Source organism: Ranitomeya imitator, chromosome 3 (genome assembly GCF_032444005.1).
Source record: "Ranitomeya imitator isolate aRanImi1 chromosome 3, aRanImi1.pri, whole genome shotgun sequence".
In the NCBI taxonomy this organism is placed as follows: Eukaryota; Metazoa; Chordata; class Amphibia; order Anura; family Dendrobatidae; genus Ranitomeya; species Ranitomeya imitator.
The window spans coordinates 433814898-433839242 of NC_091284.1; the positions used below are offsets into that span (position 1 = coordinate 433814898).

Below are 24345 nucleotides of genomic sequence, written 5' to 3' on the forward strand. Positions count from 1 at the left end.
ACGACGGCCGTTTCGCACCCTCCTGGTGCTTCTACGGGACCCGTAGAAGCACCAGGAGGGTGCGAAACGGCCGTCAGGCTTGCCGCACTCTTTGGAATCTGTACCACCGGCCGTGAAGACTTTTAATCTGTAACAATAAAGATACCTGTCTCGGATGGATCTGTGAGTGCTGCCTTTCTTTATCTCGATTGGATCTATCTATGGTATTAATCACCCTCGGTAACGTCTCTTCCGTGTTATCCATGAAAACTATCATGTCATCAGCGTATAAACCAATGGTATCAATGCGATCCGCTATTTTTATACCCTCAATACCGGGGGAAGATCGGAGGCGTATTGCCAATGCCTCTATTGCTAGAGCAAATAGGGCTGGGGAAAGGGGACACCCTTGACGGGTTCCCCTATATAATAAAAAGGGCTCGGAGATGGAGCCGTTTACTATTATGCGGGCCTTTGGTTTCATGTATAATACATTAACCCAATTCAGGAACCTAGCCCCGAAACCATATTTCTGCAGACAAAAAGGGCCATTCAAGAGAGTCAAACGCCTTAGCTGCATCCAGCGATGCCAACGCCCAGTTATTATCAGGTAGCAAAGAACTGTATTGGATTATCGATTGAACCCGCCTGATATTTATAGAGGTGCTCTTACCAGGCATAAAGCCAGTTTGATCCGGGTGTATAATGTCTAGTATAATAGAATTCAGCCTAGTGGCTAAAATTTTAGTAAAAATCTTAGTCTACATTTACTAACGATATGGGGCGATAGGACCCGCACTCTAATGGATCTTTCCCCTCCCTTTCTGAGTACAATAATATGTGCCTCATAAAAAGTATCTGGCAGGCATCCCCCTCTCCATATCTCTCTGAATACTTGTAATAAAAGTGGAGCTAGTACTTCTCGGTATTTCCTATACAATTCAATTGGAAAGCCATCTGGTCCAGGGGCCTTCCCAGAGGCCATATCCGTTATAGCTTGCTCTATTTCTTCTAGGGTAAATTCAGCGTCTATAAAGGCCTGCTGGGTGGAATTCAGTGTAGGGAATTCTATATCGGATAAATATTCTAAACAATCTGAAACACTGAAATCGCTCTTGGACTCATATAACCCTTTATAATAATTATAAAAGCACTGAAGTATTTCCTCGGTTGGTGGTGAGCCATCTGGCGAGCGAAGTTGTATTACCTTATTAGACGTATTGTGTTGACGTACCAGGAAAGCTAGAAATTTCCCCACTTCAAAATATGATTGTCGCGTAAAAAACAGCTTACGTTTAGATTTAGTGTCCAGGTGTTGGGCATACAATCTTTGCAGGGTTAACCACTCAACCTTATTATTATTAGTTTGACTGGCTGTATATGCGGCCTCAGCATCTTTCAAGCGTTGCTCAATCTCATCGTCATCCCTCGATGTCACCCTTTTAACATAAGAGATCGTAGAGGACAAACAGCCCCTTAGGTACGCCTTAAGGGCGTCCCAAAATAAATTAATATCCTGAGGTTCTGGGTGAGATCGAGTGTAACAATTCAACTGGTCAACTGTTCTATCACTTGAATCTATTAGTTTAAGCCAAAAGGGGTTCAACTTCCATATTCTACCATTAGTCAGTTTCCCAAATGTAAGCGTGAGAACAATTGGACTGTGGTCCGAGATTCCTCTATTACCATGCTCTATACCGCTTACCCATTGCACCAAGCCGACAGACCCAAAAATATAGTCTATACGGGACAGGGAACTTTTAGTAGATGAGTGGCAGGTATATCCTTTTTCCCCAGGGTGATGTATCCTCCACAGGTCCACCCAGCCACTATTTTCTATGAACAGTGCCAGCTGAGTCGGGGCCAATGAAGAAGACAAAGACAGAGGTTCCCCAGACGACCCATCTCCCAGTCTCAACCTATCCAGACCACTATCCATGACCAGGTTAAAGTCACCCATACAGATAACATGTGCGTCTGGGTAATTTAAAGCAAAACTCATTGCCATCTTAAGTACTGAAATATTAGCTGGAGGGGGGTTGTAAATGCACAATATAACATATTCACGGGAATTAATGCATGAACAAAAACAAAACGCCCCTCTGTGTCCCGCCGAATCGTCCGGGCCTCCCATCGAACATCTCTGTGCATTAACAATGATTCCCCTCTCGAGTAGCTGGTACGGAACGCATGAACATGCCATTGTACCCAGGGTTTCTGTACGCTTCTGGCTGTATCTCTCGTTAAATGTGTTTCTACCAGGGCCACAATATGAGGATGATATCGCCTGATCTGGGTGAACACCTTAATTTTCTTCCGGTGTGATTTAATACCCCGTATATTCCAGGTCATACATATCAATTTAGACTCCATATTCATTCCTTAACCTATGGCATACAATAATGGTCGAGAGCGGTCTACAGATTACGCACAGATAATTATAACAGCTCTGGAGGCGACTTTTACCTAAATACTTATTAGGGCTAGTTAAACTTAACAAAAAAAGAAAACTTAACAAGAACTGAACAAACCAGGAGCATTGTTTATCGCTCCCATCCTCAAATAAACCTGGGGATACCCCCGCTGACTCCAGCGTCCGGTATTATTGGTGCTTTGAACGCTCGCAGAGAGAGCTCCAATTTCAAAATTTAAAGAGACATTAGTTGGTCGGAAACTTTTCAGGGTTCTGTTGCATTAGACTTCCCATGGGATCGCAGCCAGTCCTCTGCCTCCGATGGGTCAGTGAAGAATAAGGAGGAATCATTGCAGACCACCCGGAGACGTGCTGGATAGATCATGGAGTAGATGATATTCTTGTCTCTGAGTTGTTTTTTGACATCCATAAATCTTGCCCGCTGTTTCTGAAGTTCAACGGAGAAGTCTGGGAAAATCGAGATTGTAGCACTATTAAACTTGATGGGACTCTTTTGTCGCGCCAGTCGCAGAATAGCATCTCTGTCCTTGCAGTTAAGGATGCGTGCCAGGAACGGTCTGGGTGGGGCTCCAGGGGGAAGGGATCTTGTAGGGACTCTATGGGCTCTTTCCACCGAGAACATTGGGGAGAATGTGTCTCCCAAAGAGGATTTGAGCCAATCTTCCAGGAATTTTTCAGGTTGCTGGCCTTCTGAGCGTTCCGGCAGACCAATAATGCGAATATTGTTTCGACGCAGTCTGTTTTCCAAATCGTCTGCCTTTTGTTTCCAGGCATTCATGGACCCAGCAACTTTCGCTAGTTTTGCCTCCATAGGTTTGATAGTGTCCTCCACCTGAGACACCCTTGTTTCAACTTCTGTTATACGTCCCTTCATGGTCTGCATGTCTTGCCTTAGGCGCCCCACCTCCGTGTGTACATCTTCTATTTTTTCCGAAAGAGACGTCCTAGTTAGAGATATAGCTTGCATTAATTGCTCAGATGCTTGTTTAAGAGTCAAATCATCTTGCTCGCTCTCATCAACACTATCAGAGAGACGGATTTTCCCCCGCTGAGCTTGTGAGGAACTATTTCTAAGAGATCTTGCACCATCTGAAGTGTCACTTCTAGCGAATTCTTTTAGCCTGTCAGCTGCAGTTGTATTCTTTGGACGGTGCATGGTTAATAATTGTGTGGCCCAACAAAGTAATTAAGTTAGGTCTGTAGAATTATTATACGGTCACACCAAGGCTGTGTGTGATATGTATCCCGGCTGGGCACCCCTATAGTCAGGAGGTGTACTGCTGTATAATAATCAGGGGGCACAGGCTGCCAATATGGTGGAAACCCCTGTTACAGGGAAAGTTCTTTGCAGCGACGGTAGCAGAGGGGAGGCCCAATAGAAGTGCAGCCGGCTGGGGTGTGATTAATAGGGGAGCGTGGGGCTCAGTCTTTCAGAGCACTCACCACGATTCCCCTTAGTATGTGTAGAGCAGGTTAAGCGCTCACTTCCCAGCCACGCTGCGGTGATAATGAGCCGCACCGCGCCTCCTACTGCAGGAGCGCGCGCTTCAGTAATGGCTGCCGCCCACACAGCCGCCGCCGCAAGCCTCTCTGTCCCTCCGTCGGGCCCGGGTCCCGCAGCTCTCACCCGCAGGTGCCAGGTACCGTCCGGGGACTAAGGGGGGTTCCAGCCACAGCCACAGACAGCCTCGCGCCGTCTGCCCGCAGAGCGTCCTCCCAAGAAGATGGCCGCCGTCACACGTGGAGCTCACCGCTCCGTTAGGTATATTCTCTCCTCCGGCTCCTTCCAGTCACCGTTGTGGTCCCTTCCAGGGGTCGGCAGCCTCCAAGTCTCCAGGAGCCCCAGCAGAGGCAAATTATGTGTTTAGAAGGGGTCTTATATGCAGGATGTATACAGGATTCTAGGAGCTCTCTCAATATGCGTCCTTCCTCGCTCACTCCATAGCCATGCCCCCGTGTTGTTTTTACTTTGGTATATTTCAGAATAAAAATCTTTTTTTTTTTTTTTTTTTAATAAGCCAATCACATGTTACAATTTTTGGGAGCGCCGGCACCAGACTGGATTTCTGTTCCTTTTTCAAATCCATATTTGTAAGCCAAAATCAGTAGTGGATGAAAAATACGTGGTTGCAAGTGTTCCCATTAGTTTTTGGTGAGTTTTTGAGTCTGCTTATTTCGACTGCACCAAAATCTCAGCATCTTGCAGGATTTATAGGAATCTCATGTGATCTGTATCCATTCCTGAAACAAACTAAAATCTCATTATCTTCACATGTCTACATCAATAGTTTTTTTTTGTTTGTTAAAGTCAAATACCAGGAAGTACCAAAAACAAGTGCCTCTATTTTAACCCCTTAGTGACCGAACCAATTTTTTTTTTTTTTTTGTACATCTGACCAGTGTCACTTTTTGTGGTAATAACGCTGGAACGCTTCAACAAATCCTAGTGACTTTGAGATTGTTTTTTTTTTTGTGGCACTTTATACTTTATCATAATGGTAAATTTAGGTCAATATGTCGTGTTTATAAAAAAGAAAATATCAGAAATTTTGACAAAAATGTAAAAAACTAGCAATTTTCAAAATTTGAATTAGAATACCCCTTTAATTCATATAGTCATACCACACAAATACATTAATAAATAACATTTTCCTCATGTCTGCTATAAATCAGCACCATTTGTAAAATGTTGTTTTATTTTGTTAGCATTTTAGGAGGTTTAACCCCTTAGTTACCACAGATACCGTATATACTCGAGTATAAGCCGAGATTTTCAGCCCATATTTGGGGGGCTGAATGTGTCCCTCTCAGCTTATACTCGAGTCATACCCAGGGGTCGGCGGGGGAGGGGCAGTGGCAGCTGTCAAATCATACTTGCCTGCTCTCGGCGCGTCTCTGCACGTTCCTGCTTCTCCAGCGCCTGCAGCTTGGTCATGTTGTACCGCTCATTAAAGTAATGAATATGGACACATGTTCATTACTTTAATGAGCCGTACAATGTGACCGCTGAACATGGGAAGAAGCTGCTGGCGCCAAAGATCACCTGTCAGTGAGATGCTGCTAGGGACCCCGCTGGGAGCAGATGAGTATAATGGGTACTGGAGGGTGAGTATTGCCCAATATTCCCCTTGTCCGCGTTCAACCGCTGGGCGTCGCTGTCTAATGCATCCTCTGCCTGTGACATTCAGGTCAGTGGGTGCAATGACGCGATTAGTGTGCGCGCTGCCCTCTGCCTGAACAGTCACTGCAAAGGACGCGGAAGACACAGCGGCGCCCAGCGGTGGAACACGGACAGGTGAATATGGCAAGTGCCAGGGGCCTGCTCAGGACAAGAGGTGTGTGTGAATTTTTTTTTTCATCGCAGCAGATGGCTATGGAGCATCTTATGGGGCCATAATCAACCTATGCAGCATTGTATGGGGCACATTATCTATGGAGCATCTTATGGGGCCATAATCAACCTATGCAGCAATATATGGGGCATATTTTCTATGAAGCATCTTATGGGGGCCCATCTTAAACTTTATGGAGCATTTTATGGGGCATATTTTATTATGGAGCATCTTATGGGGCCATCGTGAACTGTATGGAGCGTTATATGGGGCTCCTGATTCAATATGGATATTCAAAAACACGTAATGGACTGATGTCTCAATTAAATTTTACTTTTATTGGTATCAATATTTTTGAAATTTACCAGTAGCTGCTGCAATTCCCACCCTAGGCTTATACTCGAGTCATTAACTTTTCCCAGTTTTTTTGTGGCAAAATTAGGGGGGTCGGCTTATACTCGAGTCGGCTTATACTCAAGTATATACGGTATGTCTTTTTACTGACCTGAGATACAAGAGACTAGCATCCCCCCCCAAAGGTGAAAGTCCAGCAGCTGTTGGCTGTGCACTATAGCTGTCAACTGGCTGTACCAGCAACAGTCTGCTGCATCAGCCCTTAAATGCTGCTGTCAATAATGACTACAGCATCTAGATAGTTAAAAGAGTGTGGGGGCTCCTTTAACCCATTCGGCACCCTGAGATCTTGATTGTGTGGTCTTGATGTTTGTCATCGCAATTCATGGCCAAATAGCGGCCTTGGGCTATGTGCACACGTAAGAAAAGAGGTGCAGAATTTTCTGCACAAAATCCGCATCTCCTGGCAGAATCCGCAGCTGCGAATTTGCTGTGGTTTTTATGCGTTTTTAGTGCGTTTTTTGTGTGGAATTGATGCTGATTTTGTGTGGATTTTATGCAGTTTTTACCACTGCGGATTTCTATTATGGAGGGGTGCAGAAACACTGCAGATCTGCACAAAAGTGACATGCACTTTGAAATCTGCAGCGTTTCTGCGCAGATTTTTCTGCACCATGTACACAGCTTTTTTTTTTTCTTCACATTGATTTACATTGTACTGTAAATCACAGTGCAGACCTGCAGTGTTTCTGCGCAGAAAAAAAATGCTGCAGATCTGCACTAAATTTGCATCATGTGCACACAGCCTTAGACTGCCAGCTATAGCTGCTTGTTCAGAAGTTAGAAACATTTAGGTGGTAAAAATACATTTCTTCATTTCTGTTAAGCCACTTTGCAATAATTCCTGAAAAGCACCTGAAGGGTTAATAAATTAGCTGAAAGCAATTTTGAATATATTTAGAACACGATTTTTAAAATGTATCACTTTTGGGGGTTTCCAATATATAGGACCTCCATAGTCACTTCAAAACTTAAAAAATCCCTAAAAAAATAAGTTTTGTAAATTACCATCATTAGTATTCACATCAATTTTTCTGGCTAACACGGTACCACAATATAATTTATTGTGCATCATTTTTTCATGGAAATTTGCAAAAAAAAAAAAATTTTTCAGGGAGCTATCCAGGTTTGAAGTGACTTTAGGGGTCCTATATATTGGAAATCTCCAAAAGTGATACCATTTTAAAAACAACACCCCCTGACATACTGAAAACTGCTGTCAGGTAGCTTATTAACCCTTCAGGTGCTTTTCAGGAATTAATACAAAGTAGCCTGATAAGAATGAACGTGTGCATTTTTACCACCTAAAATGTCGCTAACATTTGAACAGACCACTGTAGCCGGAAGACACTGAGGCTATGTGCACACGTTGCAGATTTCCTGCGGATCCGCAGCTTTTTCCACGCAGAAACGCTGCAGATCCGATAGTGATTTACAGTATAATGTAAATCAATGGCAAAAAAAAAATGCCGTGCTAATGGTGCTGAAAATTCTGCACTGAAAACGCAGCGGATTAAGAAAAGGACCATGTAAATGGTTTGCGCAGATCTGCAGCATTTCTGCACCCATTCCATAATAGAAATCCGCTGGGGTAAAAACGCATGAAATACGCACAGAATCCGCAGTAAATCCGCAACAAAAACGCACATAATCCGCAAAAAACGCAGATTTTGACCTGCGTTTTCTTTCAAGAGATGCAGAATCCGCACAGAAAATTCCACAGGCAAATCCGCGACGTGTGCACATACCCTAAGGCCGCTATTTGGTCATCAATTGCCATGGCAAACATCAGGACCACACAATCATGATCTTAGGATGCCAATGGGGATAAAGACGGATTGCCCACACTCTGTTAACCATTTATATGATATAGTCATTATTGACAGCAGCATCTAAGGGGTTAAACAGATATGGACGGTGCCAACACTGATCGTGGCTGATGCAGCAAGTTGTCAGCGATAGTGTCCAGCCGACAGCTGCTGGATTGTCACCTGTATGGGGATGCTATTCTCTTGTATCTCAGTTCCGTAAAAAGACGTATTGGCGGTCATTAAGGGGTTAAAACATGACACACAAAAAGTGACAAAAGCCACAGCACTAAATAGCACATGGAAAGAAAAAAAAACTCAAACGCGATGAAAAATTGCTTGTGGCCTAATTTTTCTAGTAGGTGCAGACATTCTGCAGCTGCAAAAACTCACCAAATACTTAGGCTATGTGCACACGTAAGAAAAGAGGTGCAGAATTTTCTGCACAAAATCTGCATCTCCTGGCAGAATTTGCAGCCTTGGATTTGCTGCGATTTTTATGCGGATTTTGTGCGGCTTTAGTGCGGAATTGATACGGATTTTCTGCAGGTTTTGCCACTGCGGATTTTTAACATGGAGGGGTGCAGAAACGCTGCAGATCCACACAAAAGTGGTGACATGCACATCTTTGAAATACGCAGCAATTCCACACTGATTTTTCCGCACCATTTGCACAGCTATTTTTTTTTACCCCATTGATTTACATTGTACTGTACATCACAGTGCGGATCTGCAGCGTTTCTGCGCGGAATAATCCGCTGCGGATCCGCAGCAAATCCGCATCGTGTGCACATAGCCTTATTGTGGGAATGTAGCCTTATATCTATTCTGATTGTTCCACTCTTGGTTTTGGCTTACAAATACTGACGTAAAAAATAAAGCCAAATACTCATTTGTTAATGTGGCCTTAAAACTGAACATGGAATATTATGATTATCTACTCTAACTGAATTGTATTTATAGCAGGAATTTCATTAGACCCAGAGCAAGTTGTGAAGAAATACCTGGAAAACCTCCCGAAACCACCAGAAGAGGTATAGTAACTCAAATCTTTTCTTATAGTAAAAGTGTCATCTCATGAAATACATTTGTGGCATAATGCTAGAATATGCCACCAGTGTATGAACAAATACTGGTCACTAGAACAGAGTGACAACGTCGCTAGAGAAATGCTGTGCAACCTTGGCTCTCTGCAGGTTGCGACATTGGCACCTTGTTTGAGCAATCGGCATTGGTCACAATAAAGATTCTTCCTATTTTGCGGTCAACTCTTGGATGAAGACCTTGTAAAAGATCTTTTGACTTTTTAACTTGGTGTTGGTGCTGTGTGGCAGCCATTGTTGCTCAGTGTTGCTGCGGTACTATTCCTGGGTGGTGTGACCTAGAGATATATATTAGCTAAAGAGCCCGGCGTTGCCTGGGCATAGTAAATATCTGTGGTTACTTATAGCACCCCACTTCTCTTATTTTCCCATCACGTTTTTCATTTTCCCCCTCACTCCTCTCATTCCCCCTAACACTTGTCATTTCGACCGCACATCTGTCATTTTCCGATCACTCCACTATTTTCCCTCACGCCTCTCATTTTGCACTCACACCTTTTCATTTTCACCTCAGCATATACATGTTTGTCATCTCCCTTTATATATAGTATACACCTGTATGTCATCTCCTCTATATAGTATATACCTGTATGTCATCTCCCATGTATATAGTATATACCTGCTGTCATCTCCTCCTCTATATACCTATGTTTCATCTCCTCTTTTATATAGTATCTACCTGTATATCATCTCCTCCTGTATATAGTATATACCTGTAAGTCATCTCCTCCTGTATGTATATACCTGTCATGTCCTCCTGTATATAGTATATACCTGTATGTCATCTCCTCCTTTATATAGTATATACGTGTCATGTCCTCCTGTATATAGTATATACCTGTGTATCATCTCCTCCTGTATATAGTATATACGTGTCATCTCCTCCTGTATATAGTATATACGTGTCATCTCCTGTATATAGTATATACCTGTCATCTCCTATATATAGTATATACCTGTATGTCATCGCCTCCTGTATATAGTATATACCTGTATGTCATCGCCTCCTGTATATAGTATATACCTGTCATCTCCTCCTGTATATAGAATATACCTGTGTCATTTCCTCCTGTATATAGTATATACCTGTGTCATCTCCCCTGTATATAGTATATAACTGTATGTCATCTCCTCCTGTATTAGACCATGATCACACGTTATTTGGTCAGTATTTTTACCTCAGTATTTGTAAGCTAAATTGGCAGCCTGATAAATCCCCAGCCAACAGGAAGCCCTCCCCCCTGGCAGTATATATTAGCTCACACATATACATAATAGACAGGTCATGTGACTGACAGCTGCCGTATTTCCTATATGGTACATTTGTTGCTCTTGTAGTTTGTCTGCTTATTACCGTAATCAGATTTTTATTTTTGAAGTATAATACCAGACTTGTGTGTGTGTTTTAGGGCGAGTTTCATGTGTCAAGTTGTGTGTTGAGTTGTGTGTGGCGACATGCATGTAGCGACGTTTGTGGGATGAGTTTTGTGTGGCGACATGCGTGTAGCAACTTTTTGTGTGTCGAGTTGCATGTGACAGGTTAGTGTAGCAAGTTTTGCGCGTGGCAAATTGTGTGGTGCGTTTTGTGTGAGGTAACTTTTGCATGTGTTGCAACTTTTGTGCATGTGGCAATTTTTCCGCGTGTGCAAGTTTTGCGTGTGGCGAGTTTTCCATGAGGTGAGTTTTGCACGTGGCGAGTTTTGCGTGAGCCTAGTTTTGCATGTGGCGAACTTTGCGCATGGCGAGTTTTGAGTGGCGAATTTTGTGTTTCGACTTTTATGTGGTGTGGTTGTATGTGTGGTGAAATGTGTGCTGAGGGTGGTATATGTGTTCAAGCACGTGGTAGTGTGTGGCGCATTTTGTGTGTGTTCATATCCCCGTGTGTGGTGAGTATCCCATGTTGGGGCCCCACCTTAGCAACTGTACTGTATATACTCTTTGGCGCCATCGCTCTCACTGTTTAAGTCCCCCTTGTTCACATCTGGCAGCTGTCAATTCGCCTCCAACTCTTTTCCTTTCACTTTTTCCCCATTATGTAGATAGGGGCAAAATTGTTTCGTGAATTGGAAAGTGCAGGGTTAAAATTTCGCCTCACAACATAGCCTATGACGTTCTCGGGGTCCAGACGTGTGACTGTGCAATATTTTGTGGCTGTAGCTGTGACGGTGCAGATGCCAATCCTGGACACACACACACACACACACACACACACACACCTACACCTACCTATATAGATATTTGTATAGATATATATAATATACACACACACTATTTGTCATAATCTAATGAAAATGTATGAAATTTTATTGGTGGTCTATCATTTATCAATCATCTATTTAGCTTACCTTCATAGGCCCGTTTTTAAGCCATAGGGCCCTTGACATATTTTTTTATGTAATATGTTCTCTGTTCTAATGATAATGCTACATATCTAATAGGTGATATTTGCTTTTTTTATTATTATTATTATTATTACTACACCTACTGCATATTGGGATAGGATCTTGGAGATGGGAGTACCCCTTTTAAGTTCTAGCTATTAATGGTAGTTCCAATTATGGGGCTTTCAGCAATAGGACATTTACCCACTAAACTGTTGATCAGTTGTTTTGTTGAGACAAAACATTTAGGCTGTGTGCACACGTTGTTTTTTTTCGCGGTTTTTCCCGATAAAAACGCTATAAAACCGCAAAAAAAACAGCATACAATAAGCATCCCATCATTTATAATGAATTCCGCATGTTTTGTGCACATGATGCATTTTTTTCCGCAAAAAAAAAACGCATCGCGGTAAAAACCGCAGCATGTTCATTAATTTTGCAGATTTCCCACTACAAAATGCATTGGGAAGTGTCCGGCAAAAACCGAGGCAAAAATGCGTCAAAAACGCATGCGGTTTTCTTGCAGATTTCTTGCAGAAAATGTCCGTTTTTTTTCTCAGGAATTTTCTGTGAGAAATCCTGAACGTGTGCACATAGCCTTACTATTTTTTTAATGTAAAATAAAGTTAATATAAAGTTTTTTTTCTATATTTTCAGGACTGCATTATCTGCATGGAGACACTGACTTCTGCATCTGGCTACAGCGATTCCTCAGCAAGCAAACACATTAAGGATACTGCTGTAGGGAAACTGAAGAAGTGCGGTCACATTTTCCATCAGCTTTGCATGTTTGAAATGTATAACAGTGGGAACAAGGTAATATATCCAGTTTCAATTGGTCCAATACATGCCACAAAGCCCTTGGTTTCTTCTTAGTTTATATGGGTTCTCCAGAATTACAAAGTTTCCTGAATAACCGGTTTAGAGAATACATACATTAGGGTCTTGGTCATTTGTTACCACCCCATTCTCATAAATCTAAGCCTTGTGTGTTTGTAGAATGTTAAGTGGTAAAGTTTCATAGATGCCAAAAACAATATTTTCTTTTTCCTTCCCAAACTACACCTAGTCTTTTAGTTTCATATATAATGCTAATGCTCAGTTCTCACAGCCATCTTGATCTACTTGGATGATGACTAAAGCACAGCAATTGTTTCTCTATCGCCTTTCATTGGGGGACACAGGAACCATGGGTGTATGCTGCTGCCACTAGGAGGCTGACACTATGCAAATAAAAAAAGTTAGCTCCTCCTCTGCAGTGTACACCCTACCGACAGGAAGTAGGATATTCAGTTTAGCTTAGTGTCAGTAGGAGGTGGACACGGGTCTTTCATTAGACCCTTATCTACCTCAATGTACGTCGTTTTCTTTCAGGTTTTCTGGAGGGATACAGGGTGAACAGTCACACCTGTAATCCCACATTATGGACTATGAGTACGGCGTGTACTGCCACCCCGTATCCTCATAGAGCCCTCAGCAGAGCCATGATCCTGGCACACAAGCGTGCTCAGAAGTCCGGTCCTGGCTCCGTCCCCCACCCACTCGCCCACCAGAGCCTGTCGGTTGGAGGAGACGAGGACGTCCACCAGCAAGTTCAGGACGTCTTTTTCGGCATCCGGAATAATGAGGTATATTTCCTTTCCTCAGGTTTTTTCCGGAAGAAGATATACAGATGAAGAAGGTGAGTATTTAGAAGGTGTCCCATCTATCTCCTTCAGGACCTTTAAGTTAGGGATTCCCTTTAGGGAGGTGGGGGGCCTTTTCCTAGGGGAAATGCCAGGTTTTTCAGCAGCTCTTTTGCCCTGCTCAGGCCTCCTTAACTAACCCCCAACCCCCCCCCCCCCCTCCAGTCTCAATGCGGGCTCCGTCGCTATTTGAGGGGCTACCTTTTTCAGTGGTACAGGCGAGTTGTTCGCCACCGCCATGGCTTATTCGCCTCCTTCTCCCCTCAATCTGGCGGTCGCCGGCGTCTAACCTAGGAGGTCTACGCCGGCGCGACTGCCGCCGGTTTTCTAATCTAGGCCCCGGCTTCGGGCCTACTCCGGCGCGACGGCCGCCGGGTTCCAATTTAGGCCCCGGCCTCTTAGACCTACTTCGGCGCGGCGGTCGCCGGTTTCTAATTTAGGCCCCGGCCTCTCGGGCCTACTCTGGCGCAGTAACTCCGCCCCCCATTTGCTCTCCTTCGGGCGGGCTTTCTCCCGCCCGTATCTTCTTCCTGCAGGGCGTCTAGCTCCGCCCCCCATAGCAGTGCCCGCAACTGGCGCCATATTGGTTTCCCTGGTGTGTGCGCTTGTCTCCGCCCACTTCTTCCCAGCCACCGCTCTACAGCCGGCGCCATCTTCCTGCCCCAGGCTTACGCTGTCGGCTCCATCTCCTCTTCCGTTTTTAATAGCGGGCCTTTTGCTCTCTCTTTCCTGGTGCAGCATCCAGCCCATCTTATGGTCCCTCAGGCGTCGCCAGGGATCGTCGCATCCAGCGGTGCATCTGTCCGCAGGACCTGTTCCTCTACAGCCTGGAAGCTACAGGACATCTGCTGTGAGTATCCCTACACAGCAGACTGACACTTCCCTCTGCCTCCGTCCCCTAACCCTCGGGCGCTATGTCTAATTCTAAGGCAGAACTCTCCCGTCCTCCTGCCTTTTCTGCTATTTTGGTCCATCACATTGTATGTTCGCCCTACATTTGCAGATTTCCCTCCCTCTGTCAGGACTGCGACGGCTCCGCGGTGCCTACCGCCCTGGACACCCCTGCTGTCCGAGAGAGTGAGTCCCCTATCCCAGCGTGCGTCTCCTCTCTGTCCCAATCCCTGCGATCTCACCCAAGTGTCTCAGACCCTAGTGTCTGCGCCGGATAGGTTGCCATGACATCACATCTTCTGCTGTGGCTAGCGGATCACAGGAGGCTCTGTCCGAGTCTACTAAGATTGGCCGCAAAGGATCTAGACAGGAACGCGAAGCGTTCTCGGATGCACCTTCGGAAGATGTGTTGAAGCTGGATTCTAACCAAATCGCTAGCAGGGATATGGTTCAGAACCTCATTGCTGCAGTTAACCAAGCCTGTAGCATCAAAGATTCCGCTATGGAACCCGCAGATCAGGCGGTTTCGTTTAGACGGTCCAAACCACCTTCCAAAGTTTCTGAGTTTGAGGAGCTGGTGGCCAGAGAAAGAGAGAATCCGGCCAGACGCTTTCAAAGAGGACAGCGCCTCGGCGTGTTATATCCTTTTCCCCAGAGCACCGCTAACTGGACAGTTTCTCCTCCGTGGGCCCGCCAGTCTCCAGACTACACAGTCCGGCCCCCCTTTCCTGGTGCAGCACGTTCAAAGGAATCTAATGGTAGACATTTAGAATCCTTGGCGAGGTCAGCCTTCAAAGCGGCTGCGTCCACTCTTCGCCTGGCCTTTGCCTCCTCATGGGTTTCAAAGTCTGTGGCCAAATGAGCAAAGCAACTCCGTCAAGGCACTCTGACTGGGCCTAACCAGATCAGCTAGTGGGGCTTGCCAACCGGTTTTCTCATGTGATCGAGTATTTGGTCTCTGCTTCCCTGGATGCCGCGTCTCGTGCAGCTCAGACATCCAGCAATGTCGTGGCCATCCGCCTGACAGTTTGGCTTAAGGCCTGGCAAGCGGATCTGTGTTCTATGAAGGCACTTACCACCTTGCCCTTTCAGAGATCACGTCTTTTGGTCCCAGACCTCTTCCTCTACAGCAGAGGTCGCAAGCGCGCCAGGATAGGAAGAAGTTTTCCTTTAGGTCCACTTCTTCCTGGCTCTCCGGCTATTCCCAAGGAAGATCCACCAGGTCTACACCTGGAAGATGTACCTCGGCATGATTCTCCCTGGAATCCCGGCGCATCTCCCAAGCTAGGAGGTTGCCTTCCTCTCTTCAAAGACGTTTGGCTTATGGCGATGGAGGATGCATGGGTCAGGGAAGCGATTTTCTCAGGATACAAAATTAATTTCGCTTCTCAGCCCTGGGATCGTTTCTTTGAATCTCGCCCTCCAAAGACCCGACCTTGTTTTCGGGTTTCTTTGCAGCCATCGCCTCTCTCCTCAGCGCGGAGGTAATCGTTCCCGTTTCCAGAAAGAGAAGGATTCACAGGCTTCTACTCGAACCAATCCCGGTTCTTAAGTTACTAAATAAAAGGGTCCATCTGCGAACTTCGGAATGGAATCCCTTCGTTCAGTAATCACTTCCATTTCGGCATAGGAGCTTCTGTACTCCATAGACGGTCTGGACGCCTAATTTCATGTCCCTATATCCCCAGGACATCACAGATTCCTGCACTTTGCAGTACATCAGGAGCATTCCCAATTGGTCGCCCTGCTTTACGGTCTCGCAACCGCTCCCAGGGTTTTCACAAAGATCGTGGCGGCGCTGATAGGCATCTTGAGAGTCAGGGGAATGGTACTTTTCCGTGACTCAACGACATCCTCATCAAGGCTCCGTCCTTTTCTCAGGTTCATGAGAGCCCGTCCATTGTCCTCCACACTCTAGCCCATTTCAGGTGGCTTGTCAACAGGAAGAAATCCTGTCTTGTTCCCTACCAGCACCTTGTCTTTCTGGGCATGCTCTTTGACACTTGTCAGACCAAAGTCTTCCTCCCCGAAGATAAGAGATCCATCCCTCGTTGGGACGTACGCTGGCTCCAGGTCCTCTGCTCTCCTTTCGATCGGCCATGAAGGTTCTGGAGAGCATGGCGGCAACATTGGTAGCGATTTCCTTCGCCCAATTTCACTCTCTACCTCTTCAGCAGGCCATTCCGTCTCACTGGGACAGGTCTGTCTTCTATCTGGATCGTCCGATCCTACTCTCTTACCAGGTCAAGCGGTCCCTCATCTGGTGGCTGACATTACCTCTCATCCCCCAGGGCAGGTCTTTCCTTCCAATTCTCTGGCGGGTGGTGATGATGGACGCCAGCCTACTCGGCTGGAGCGCGGTGTTTCGCCACCTGTCTGTTCAGGGTCATTGGTTGGCGTAGGAGTCTTCTCTACCGATCAACGTCCTCGAGTTTCGGGCCATCCTCCCTCCCTTCGTCTCTGGGAAAGGATTCTCAGTGGTCTTCCTATCCGAATCCAGCGGACAATGCCACGGCGGTGGCATATGTCAACCTTCTAGGGGGGACTCGGAGCTCCTTGGCCGAGGTATCCAAGATCCTACTCTGGGCAGAGGCAATGGTTCCGGTGATATCCGCGGTGCATATTCCCGGCGTGGACAATTGTGCCGCCGGCTTCCTCAGCCACGAGGGTCTCGCGGCAGGGGAATGGCCCTGGCATCTGTAGATTTTCCATCAGATTAGTCTTCGATGGGGGACAGGTACAGGAATGTTCCTCTGTTCATCTCCAGGTCTCGCGACCCCCCTCGCAGGTGGCGTCGGCGCTCTGGCCATTCCTTGGTTGCAGTCCGTGCTGCCCTATCTATTCCCACTCCTGCCCTTACTTCCCAAGCTGTTGGTAAAGTTCAAAGCGGAAGGGGTGCCGGTTTTCTGATTGCCCGGACTGGCCCAGGAGAGCTTGGCTTGCGGAGACCGTCAATCTCCTCGCGGACGCTTCTTGGCGCCTTCCGGACAGGCCCGACCTGCTGTCTCAGGGTACGATTTGCCACCCGAATTCTCGGTCGCTCAGTTTAACGGCGTGGCTGTTCATACCGCAGTTCTAAGAACGTCCGGCCTTTCGGACCGGGTGATTCACACCATGATCCAGGCTAGGAAGCCTTTGCCTTCCAGGATTTATTTTCGTACCTGGAAGGCTTATTTCCGTTGGTGCGAGTCCAACTGCATTTTACATAGGTCCCTTTCCTTGCCTTCCATTTTGGTTTTCCTTCGGGCAGGTCTGGACTCGGGCCTTGCGTTTAGTTCTCTGAAGGGCCAGGTTTCTGCGCTCTCCATCCTTTTTCAGAAGACTGTATCTTCTCGGCCACAGGTTAAGACCTCCCTTCAAGGAGTGGCCCATGCTGTCCCTCCGTTCAGGGCCCTGTGGATTCATGGGATATAAATCTGGTACTGGACGTTCTGAGGGTTTCCCCTTTGAGCCTCTCGCGGAGGTTCCCCTGTCTCTCTTCTATTTTGGAAGGTGGCCTTTCTTGTGGCCATCATCCGCCGCGTTTCCGAGTTGGCGGCCCTCTCTCGCCGACCTCCTTCCTTGGTCATCCGCCAGGACAAGGTGGTCCTCAGGTCTCTGCCTTCCTTCCTTACTAGGGTGGTTTCCACCTTCCACCTCAACGAGAGCATCGTTCTACTTTCCCTTTGCCCAGCTCCGACTCATCCTCTGGAGCGATCGTTGACCAAGCTGGACCTCGTTAGGGCAGTGAGGATCTACCTGGATAGAACGTCCGCTTTCCAGAAGACGGATTCTCTTTTCGTCATTCCTGATGGCACGCGCAGAGGCCTGCCGGTTTCCAAGGTGACTATTGCTCGCTGGTTCAGAACGGCAATTTGTAGGCCTACCAGGTCAAGTACAGAGTGCCCCCTCTGGGGATAAAGTCTCACCCGACCTGGGCAGTCTGTGACTCCTGGGTGGTGCACCACAGGGCTTCCGCCCTACGGCTCTGCAAAGCGGCAACCTGGTCTTCCATCCACACGTTCGCCTACACTTTGGCGGTTGCCAGCCAAGGCAGAAGGATCCTGCAGGCGGCAGTGTTGAGTCTTTTGACCTGATGGAAGGCTGTTTTTTCCCACCCCAGGGACTGCTTTGGGACGTCCCATGGTTCCTGTGTCCCCCAATGAAAGGCGATAGAGAAAACAGGATTTTTGGTTGCTTACCGTAAAATCTGTTTCTCGGAGCCTTCATTGGGGGACACAGCACCCTCCCAAGTTGAACAGCTCTGTTTATTGTGTTATACTGTTTACGTTTGAGTTTCTTGGAACACTCTGAGTGTTTGAAACTGTTAAACTGTGAAGCGCTGCGGAATTTGTTAGCGCGCTATAAATAAAGATTATTTTAATTATATTATTATTATTTATTTTACATGTTGCTTCTCCTACTGCTTTCTCACTAACTGAATATCCTACTTCCTGTCGGTAGGGTGTACACTGCAGAGGAGGAGCTAACTTTTTTTATTTGCATAGTGTCAGCCTCCTAGTGGCAGCAGCATACACCCATGGTTCCTGTGTCCCCCAATGAAGGCTCCGAGAAACAGATTTTACGGTAAGCAACCAAAAATCCTGTTTTTCTCTGTGGTAAGTACAGTGTGAATAAATCTACTTGGCATCCTCTATCAGCTGCAGCGTATCAATGGCTAGGTTTTCTGAATAATGGCAGGATAGTAATGTTGTCATTCACTGATGCCAGTTGGGCTCAAAATGTAAATGTTCAAAATCTTAGACCTTCACATACTTCATGGCTGTTTTTATAGTCTATTTGTAGTCTCTAGAAATCATTTGTTGCCTACAGTACTGTGCAAAAGTTTTAGGCAGGTGTGGGGGGAAAAAAATGCTGCAGCGTAAGAATGTTTTTTTTTTTTGTTTTTTTTTTAAATGTTAAAGGGTTGTCCACTAATGGATAACCCCAGTTTAATCAAATCAGGACCCCATTTTAACCCCTTTCTGACATCGGACGTACTATCCCGTCGAGGTGGGGTGGGCCCCCATGACCACGGACGGGATAGTACGTCCAGCGCGATCGGCGGCGCTCTCGGGGGGAGCGCCGCCAATCGCGGCCGGGTGTCAGCTGTTTATCGCAGCTGACATCCGGCACTATGTGCCAGGAGCGGTCACGGACCGCTCCCGGCACATTAACCCCTGGCACACCGCGATCAAAGATGATGGCGATGTGCCGGCGGTATTGGGAAGCTTCCCGCAGGGAGGGGGCTCCCTGCGGGCTTCCCTGAGCCCCCCGCAGCACCGCGATGTGATCGCGTTGCTGCGAGGGTCTTACCTCCCTCCCTGCTTGTTCCAGGCCCGGATCCAAGATGGCCGCGGATCCGGGTCCTGCAGGGAGGGAGGTGACTTCACAGAGCCTGCTCAGAGCAGGCACTGTGAAGCAGCCTGCAGTGCTCTCAGATCGGTGATCTGACAGAGTGCTGTGCAAACTGTCAGATCATCGATCTGTGATATCCCCCCCCCCCCCCCCCCCCCCCGAGACAATGTAAAAAAGTTAAAAAAAAAAAATTTTCAAAATGTGTAAAAAAAAGTGTGTGTATATATATATATATATATATATATATATATATATATATATATATATATATATATATATATATATATATATATATATATATATTACTAAATAATGAAAAAAAAAAATATTATTCCCCTAAATACATTTCTTTATCTAAATTAAAAAAAAACCAATAAAAGTACACATATTTAGTATCGCCGCGTCCGTAACGGCCCGACCTATAAAACTGGCCCACTAGTTAACCCCTTCAGTAAACACAGTAAGAAAAAAAAAGAGGCAAAAAACAACGCTTTATTATCATACCGAACAAAAAGTGGAATAACACGCGATCAAAAAGACCGATATAAATAACCATGATACCGCTGAAAGCGTCATCTTGTCCCGCAAAAAACGAGCCGCCATACAGCATCATCAGCAAGAAAAAAAAGTTAGTCCTGAGAATAAAGCGATGCCAAAATAATTATTTTTTCTATAAAATAGTTTTTATCGTATAAAAGCGCCAAAACATAAAAAAATGATATATATGAGATGTCGCTGTAATCGTACTGACCCGAAGAATAAAACAGATTTATCAATTTTACCAAACGTGGAACGGTATAAACGCCTCCCCCAAAAGAAATTCATGAATAGCTGGTTTTTGGTCATTCTGCCTCACAAAAATCGGAATAAAAAGTAAAAGTAACGTGCCCGAAAATGTTACCAATAAAAATGTCAACTCGTCCCGCAAAAAACAAGACCTCACATGACTCTGTGAACCAAAATATGGAAAAATTATAGCTCTCAAAATGTGGTAACGCAAAAAATATTTTTTGCAATAAAAAGCGTCTTTCAGTGTGTGACGGCTGCCAATCATAAAAATCCGCTAAAAAACCCGCTATAAAAGTAAATCAAACCCCCCTTCATCACCCCCTTAGTTAGGGAAAAATTAAAAAAATGTATTTATTTCCATTTTTCCGTTAGGGCTAGGGTTAGGGTTTGGGCTAGGGTTAGGGTTAGGGCTAGGGCTAGGGTTAGGGCTAGGGTTAAGGCTACAGTTAGGGTTGGGGCTAAAGTTACGGTTAGGGTTTAGATTACATTTACAGTTGGGGTTAGGGGTGTGTCAGGGTTAGAGGTGTGGTTAGGGTTACTGTTGGGATTAGGGTTAGGGGTGTGTTTGGATTAGGGTTTCAGTTATAATTGGGGGGTTTCCACTGTTTAGGCACATCAGGGGCTCTCCAAACGCGACATGGCGTCCGATCTCAATTCCAGCCAATTCTGCATTGAAAAAGTACTCAGGACAAATAGGACAACAACTTTTGGGGTCCAATTTCTCCTGTTACCCTTGGGAAAATACAAAACTGGGGGCTAAAAAATAATTTTTGTGGGAAAAAAAGATTTTTTATTTTCACGGCTCTGCGTTATAAACTGTAGTGAAACACTTGGGGGTTCAAAGTTCTCACAACACATCTAGGTAAGTTCTATGGGTGGTCTAGTTTCCAATATGGGGTCACTTGTGGGGGGTTTCTACTGTTTAGGTACATTAGGGGCTCTGCAAACGCAATGTGACACCTGCAGACCATTCCATCTAAGTCTGCATTCAAATGGCACTCCTTCCCTTCCGAACCCTCCCATGCGCCCAAACAGTGGTTCCCCCCACATATGGTGTATCATCGCACTCAGGACAAATTGGGCAACAAATTTTGGGGTCCACTTTCTCCTGTTGCCCTCGGGAAAATACAAAACTGGGGGCTAAAAAAATAATTTTTGTGGGAAAAATTTTTTGTTTTATTTTTACGGCTCTGCATTATAAACTTCTGTGAAGCACTTGGTGGGTCAAAGTGCTCACCACACCTCTAGATAAGTTCCTTAGGGGGTCTACTTTCCAAACTGGTGTCACTTGTGGGGGGTTTCAATGTTTAGGCACATCAGTGGCTCTCCAAACGCAACATGGCGTCCCATCTCAATTCCTGTCAATTTTGCATTGAAAAGTCAAACGGCGCTCCTTCCCTTCCGAGCTCTTCCATCCGCCCAAACAGTGGTTTACCCCCACATATGGGGTATCAGCGTACTCAGGACAAATTGTACAACAACTTTTGGGGTCAAATTTCTTCTCTTACCCTTGGGAAAATAAAAAATTGGGGGCGGAAAGTTAATTTTTGTGAAAAAAATATGATTTTTTATTTTTACGGTTCTACATTATAAACTTCTGTGAAGCACTTGGTGGGTCAAAGTGCTCACCACACCTCTAGATAAGTTCCTTAGGGGGTCTACTTTCCAAAATGGTGTCACTTGTGAGGGGTTTCTACTATTTAGGTACATTAGGGGCTCTGCAAACGCAACATGGCGTCTCATCTCAATTCCAGTCAATTTTGCATTGAAAAGTCAAATGGCGCTCCTTCGCTTCCGAGCTCTGCCATGCGCCCAAACAGTGGTTTACCCCCACATGTGGGGTATTGTCGTACTCAGGACAAATTGTACAACAATGTTTGGGGTCTATTTTCTCCTGTTACCCTTGGTAAAATTAAACAAATTGGAGCTGAATTAAATTTTTTGTGAAAAAAAGTTAAATGTTCATTTTTTTTTAAACATGCAAAAAATTCCTGTGAAGCACCAGAAGGGTTAATAAACTTCTTAAATATGGTTTTGAGCACCTTGAGGGGTGCAGTTTTTAGAATGGTGTCACACTTGGGTATTTTCTATCATATAGACCCCTCAAAATGACTTCAAATGAGATGTGGTCCCTAAAAAAAATGGTGTTGTAGAAATGAGAAATTGCTGGTCAACTTTTAACCCTTATAACTCCCTAACAAAAAAAAATTTGGGTTCCAAAATTGTGCTGATGTAAAGTAGACATGTGGGAAATGTTACTTATTAAGTATTTTGTGTGACATATCTCTGTGATTTAATTGCATAAAAATTCAAAGTTGGAAAATTGCGAAATTTTCATAATTTTCGCCAAATTTCCGTTTTTTTCACAAATAAACGCAGGTACTATCAAAGAATTTTTACCATTGTCATGAAGTACAATATGTCACGAGAAAACAATGTCAGAATCACTGGGATCCGTTGAAGCGTTCCAGAGTTACAACCTCACAAAGGGACAGTGGTCAGAATTGTAAAAATTGGCCCGGTCATTAACGTGCAAACCACCCTTGGGGGTAAAGGGGTTAAAAAAAAAAAAAAAAAGTGTGCTGCCCTCCTGCATGAGCGCCATTCCAGCAATGTTGACGCCTCTTTCCATAGTGACGTACTTTGTTGTCATGTGAATGCTGCAGCCAATGAGTGGCCACTTGTCAGCAGCAGCTGTTACGATTTTATCTGACCAAACTTCTGTTCTGACCCAATATTGTTGAGGGCAACGCAAGAGTGGCCTGAAAAACAACCTCATGGCATTATTCCACTTAACTTTACATTTGTTCACAATGCATTCAGGCGGGTAACATTCTCTTGGAAGCCGCCAAACCCAGACCAGTCCATCCATCAGACTGCCATAGAAGTTTGATTCTTCACTCCATAAATCACGATTCCATTGCTCCAATGGTGGTGTGCTTTACAATTCTACATCCGAAACTTTGGCATTGTGCTTGGTGATATAAGGTTTGCACGCAGCTGCTCAGCCATAGAAGCCTATGCCTTGAAGCTCTCACCTTGTTCTTAATGTCATAGGAAGTTTGGAGTTCTGTACTTATTGTGTCAGCAAAGCATTGGCGGCTTTTATGCTCCATGTGCCTCATTAGTCATCGACTTTGCTCTGTAACTTTTAAGTTGTCTGGCACTTCATGGCTGGGTTGCTGCTCCTAAATGGTTTCAATTTCCAACAACCGCACTCAGTTGATCGTGGAATGTTTTAGGGGGAAAGAAATTTCACATAATGACTGACTTGTGGCATTCTATTACAGGACCATGGTAGATTGAGCTCTTTAGTACGAACCATTCTTTCACAAACGTTGGTAAAAGGCAGATAGTACCACTAGGGCCTGGATTTTATACACCTGTTGTAATGGGATTGTATGAAAAACCACAATTCAGTAGAGATGAGCAAATTGATTTCTGGACTCTAATCAAGCGGCCATGCCTGGGATCCATGATGTTGCGCTAGGCCTACTAATTAGAATAGGATTCTGAAGGTATGAAGGGGTTTGCATGGCTCCCATCCGGAGACCATGACCCTGTCAATCAATTCGCTTATGTATAAAATTCAGTGATTAAAAGCTGTGTTCAAATACTCTTTCCCATATATTCTATATCGTCACACTTTTATCCATTTTGACGGATGACAGCCAATGGTGCCCCACTCATCACTGCATGCTTGCAATGAGAAACGTGTGCATTCCTTATTATATAGTATTTGCCTTGCAGACTGTGCTTTGTTCTAAGTAGACACTTTCTCCTCTAATTTTTATTTCACAGGATGGAAGTTTGCAGTGTCCAGCTTGCAAGACGATATATGGTGAAAAAACTGGAACCCAACCGAATGGAAAGATGGATATTTTCCCAATCCCTCAGTCCTTGCCCGGTCATCAAGATTGTGCCACGATCCACATTGTGTATACCATCCATGCTGGAATACAGGTACTGTAGAAAAATGCTTGCACCCATCTCTTGACTCTGTCTAGTATGCCAGGGGTGTCAAACTGCATTCCTCAAGGGCTGCATACAGGTCATGTTTTGAGGATTTCCTTGTACTGCACAGGTGATAATGTAATCACCTACACACATAATGATTACAGCACCTTGTGCAAAGCTAAGGAAATCTTGAAAACACGCATGGTTTGCGGCCCTCGAGGAATGCAGTTTGACA

General features: G+C 45.2%; 1 protein-coding gene across 4 annotated transcripts in view; it reads left to right on the top strand.

The window, feature by feature from the left end:
• The window catches only part of DTX2 (deltex E3 ubiquitin ligase 2), a 176335-nt gene that overhangs the window by 138613 nt on the left and 13377 nt on the right, over positions 1 to 24345 (top strand). For 2 of the 4 annotated variants that reach the window (XM_069757297.1, XM_069757294.1), the window contains 3 exons: positions 8931 to 9001; positions 12109 to 12267; positions 23955 to 24116. In XM_069757297.1, the coding sequence (XP_069613398.1) occupies positions 8931 to 9001; positions 12109 to 12267; positions 23955 to 24116 (392 nt within the window). The remainder of the gene's footprint in view (positions 1 to 8930; positions 9002 to 12108; positions 12268 to 23954; positions 24117 to 24345) is intronic. The other 2 variants (XM_069757295.1, XM_069757298.1) reach the window with 1 other exon arrangement.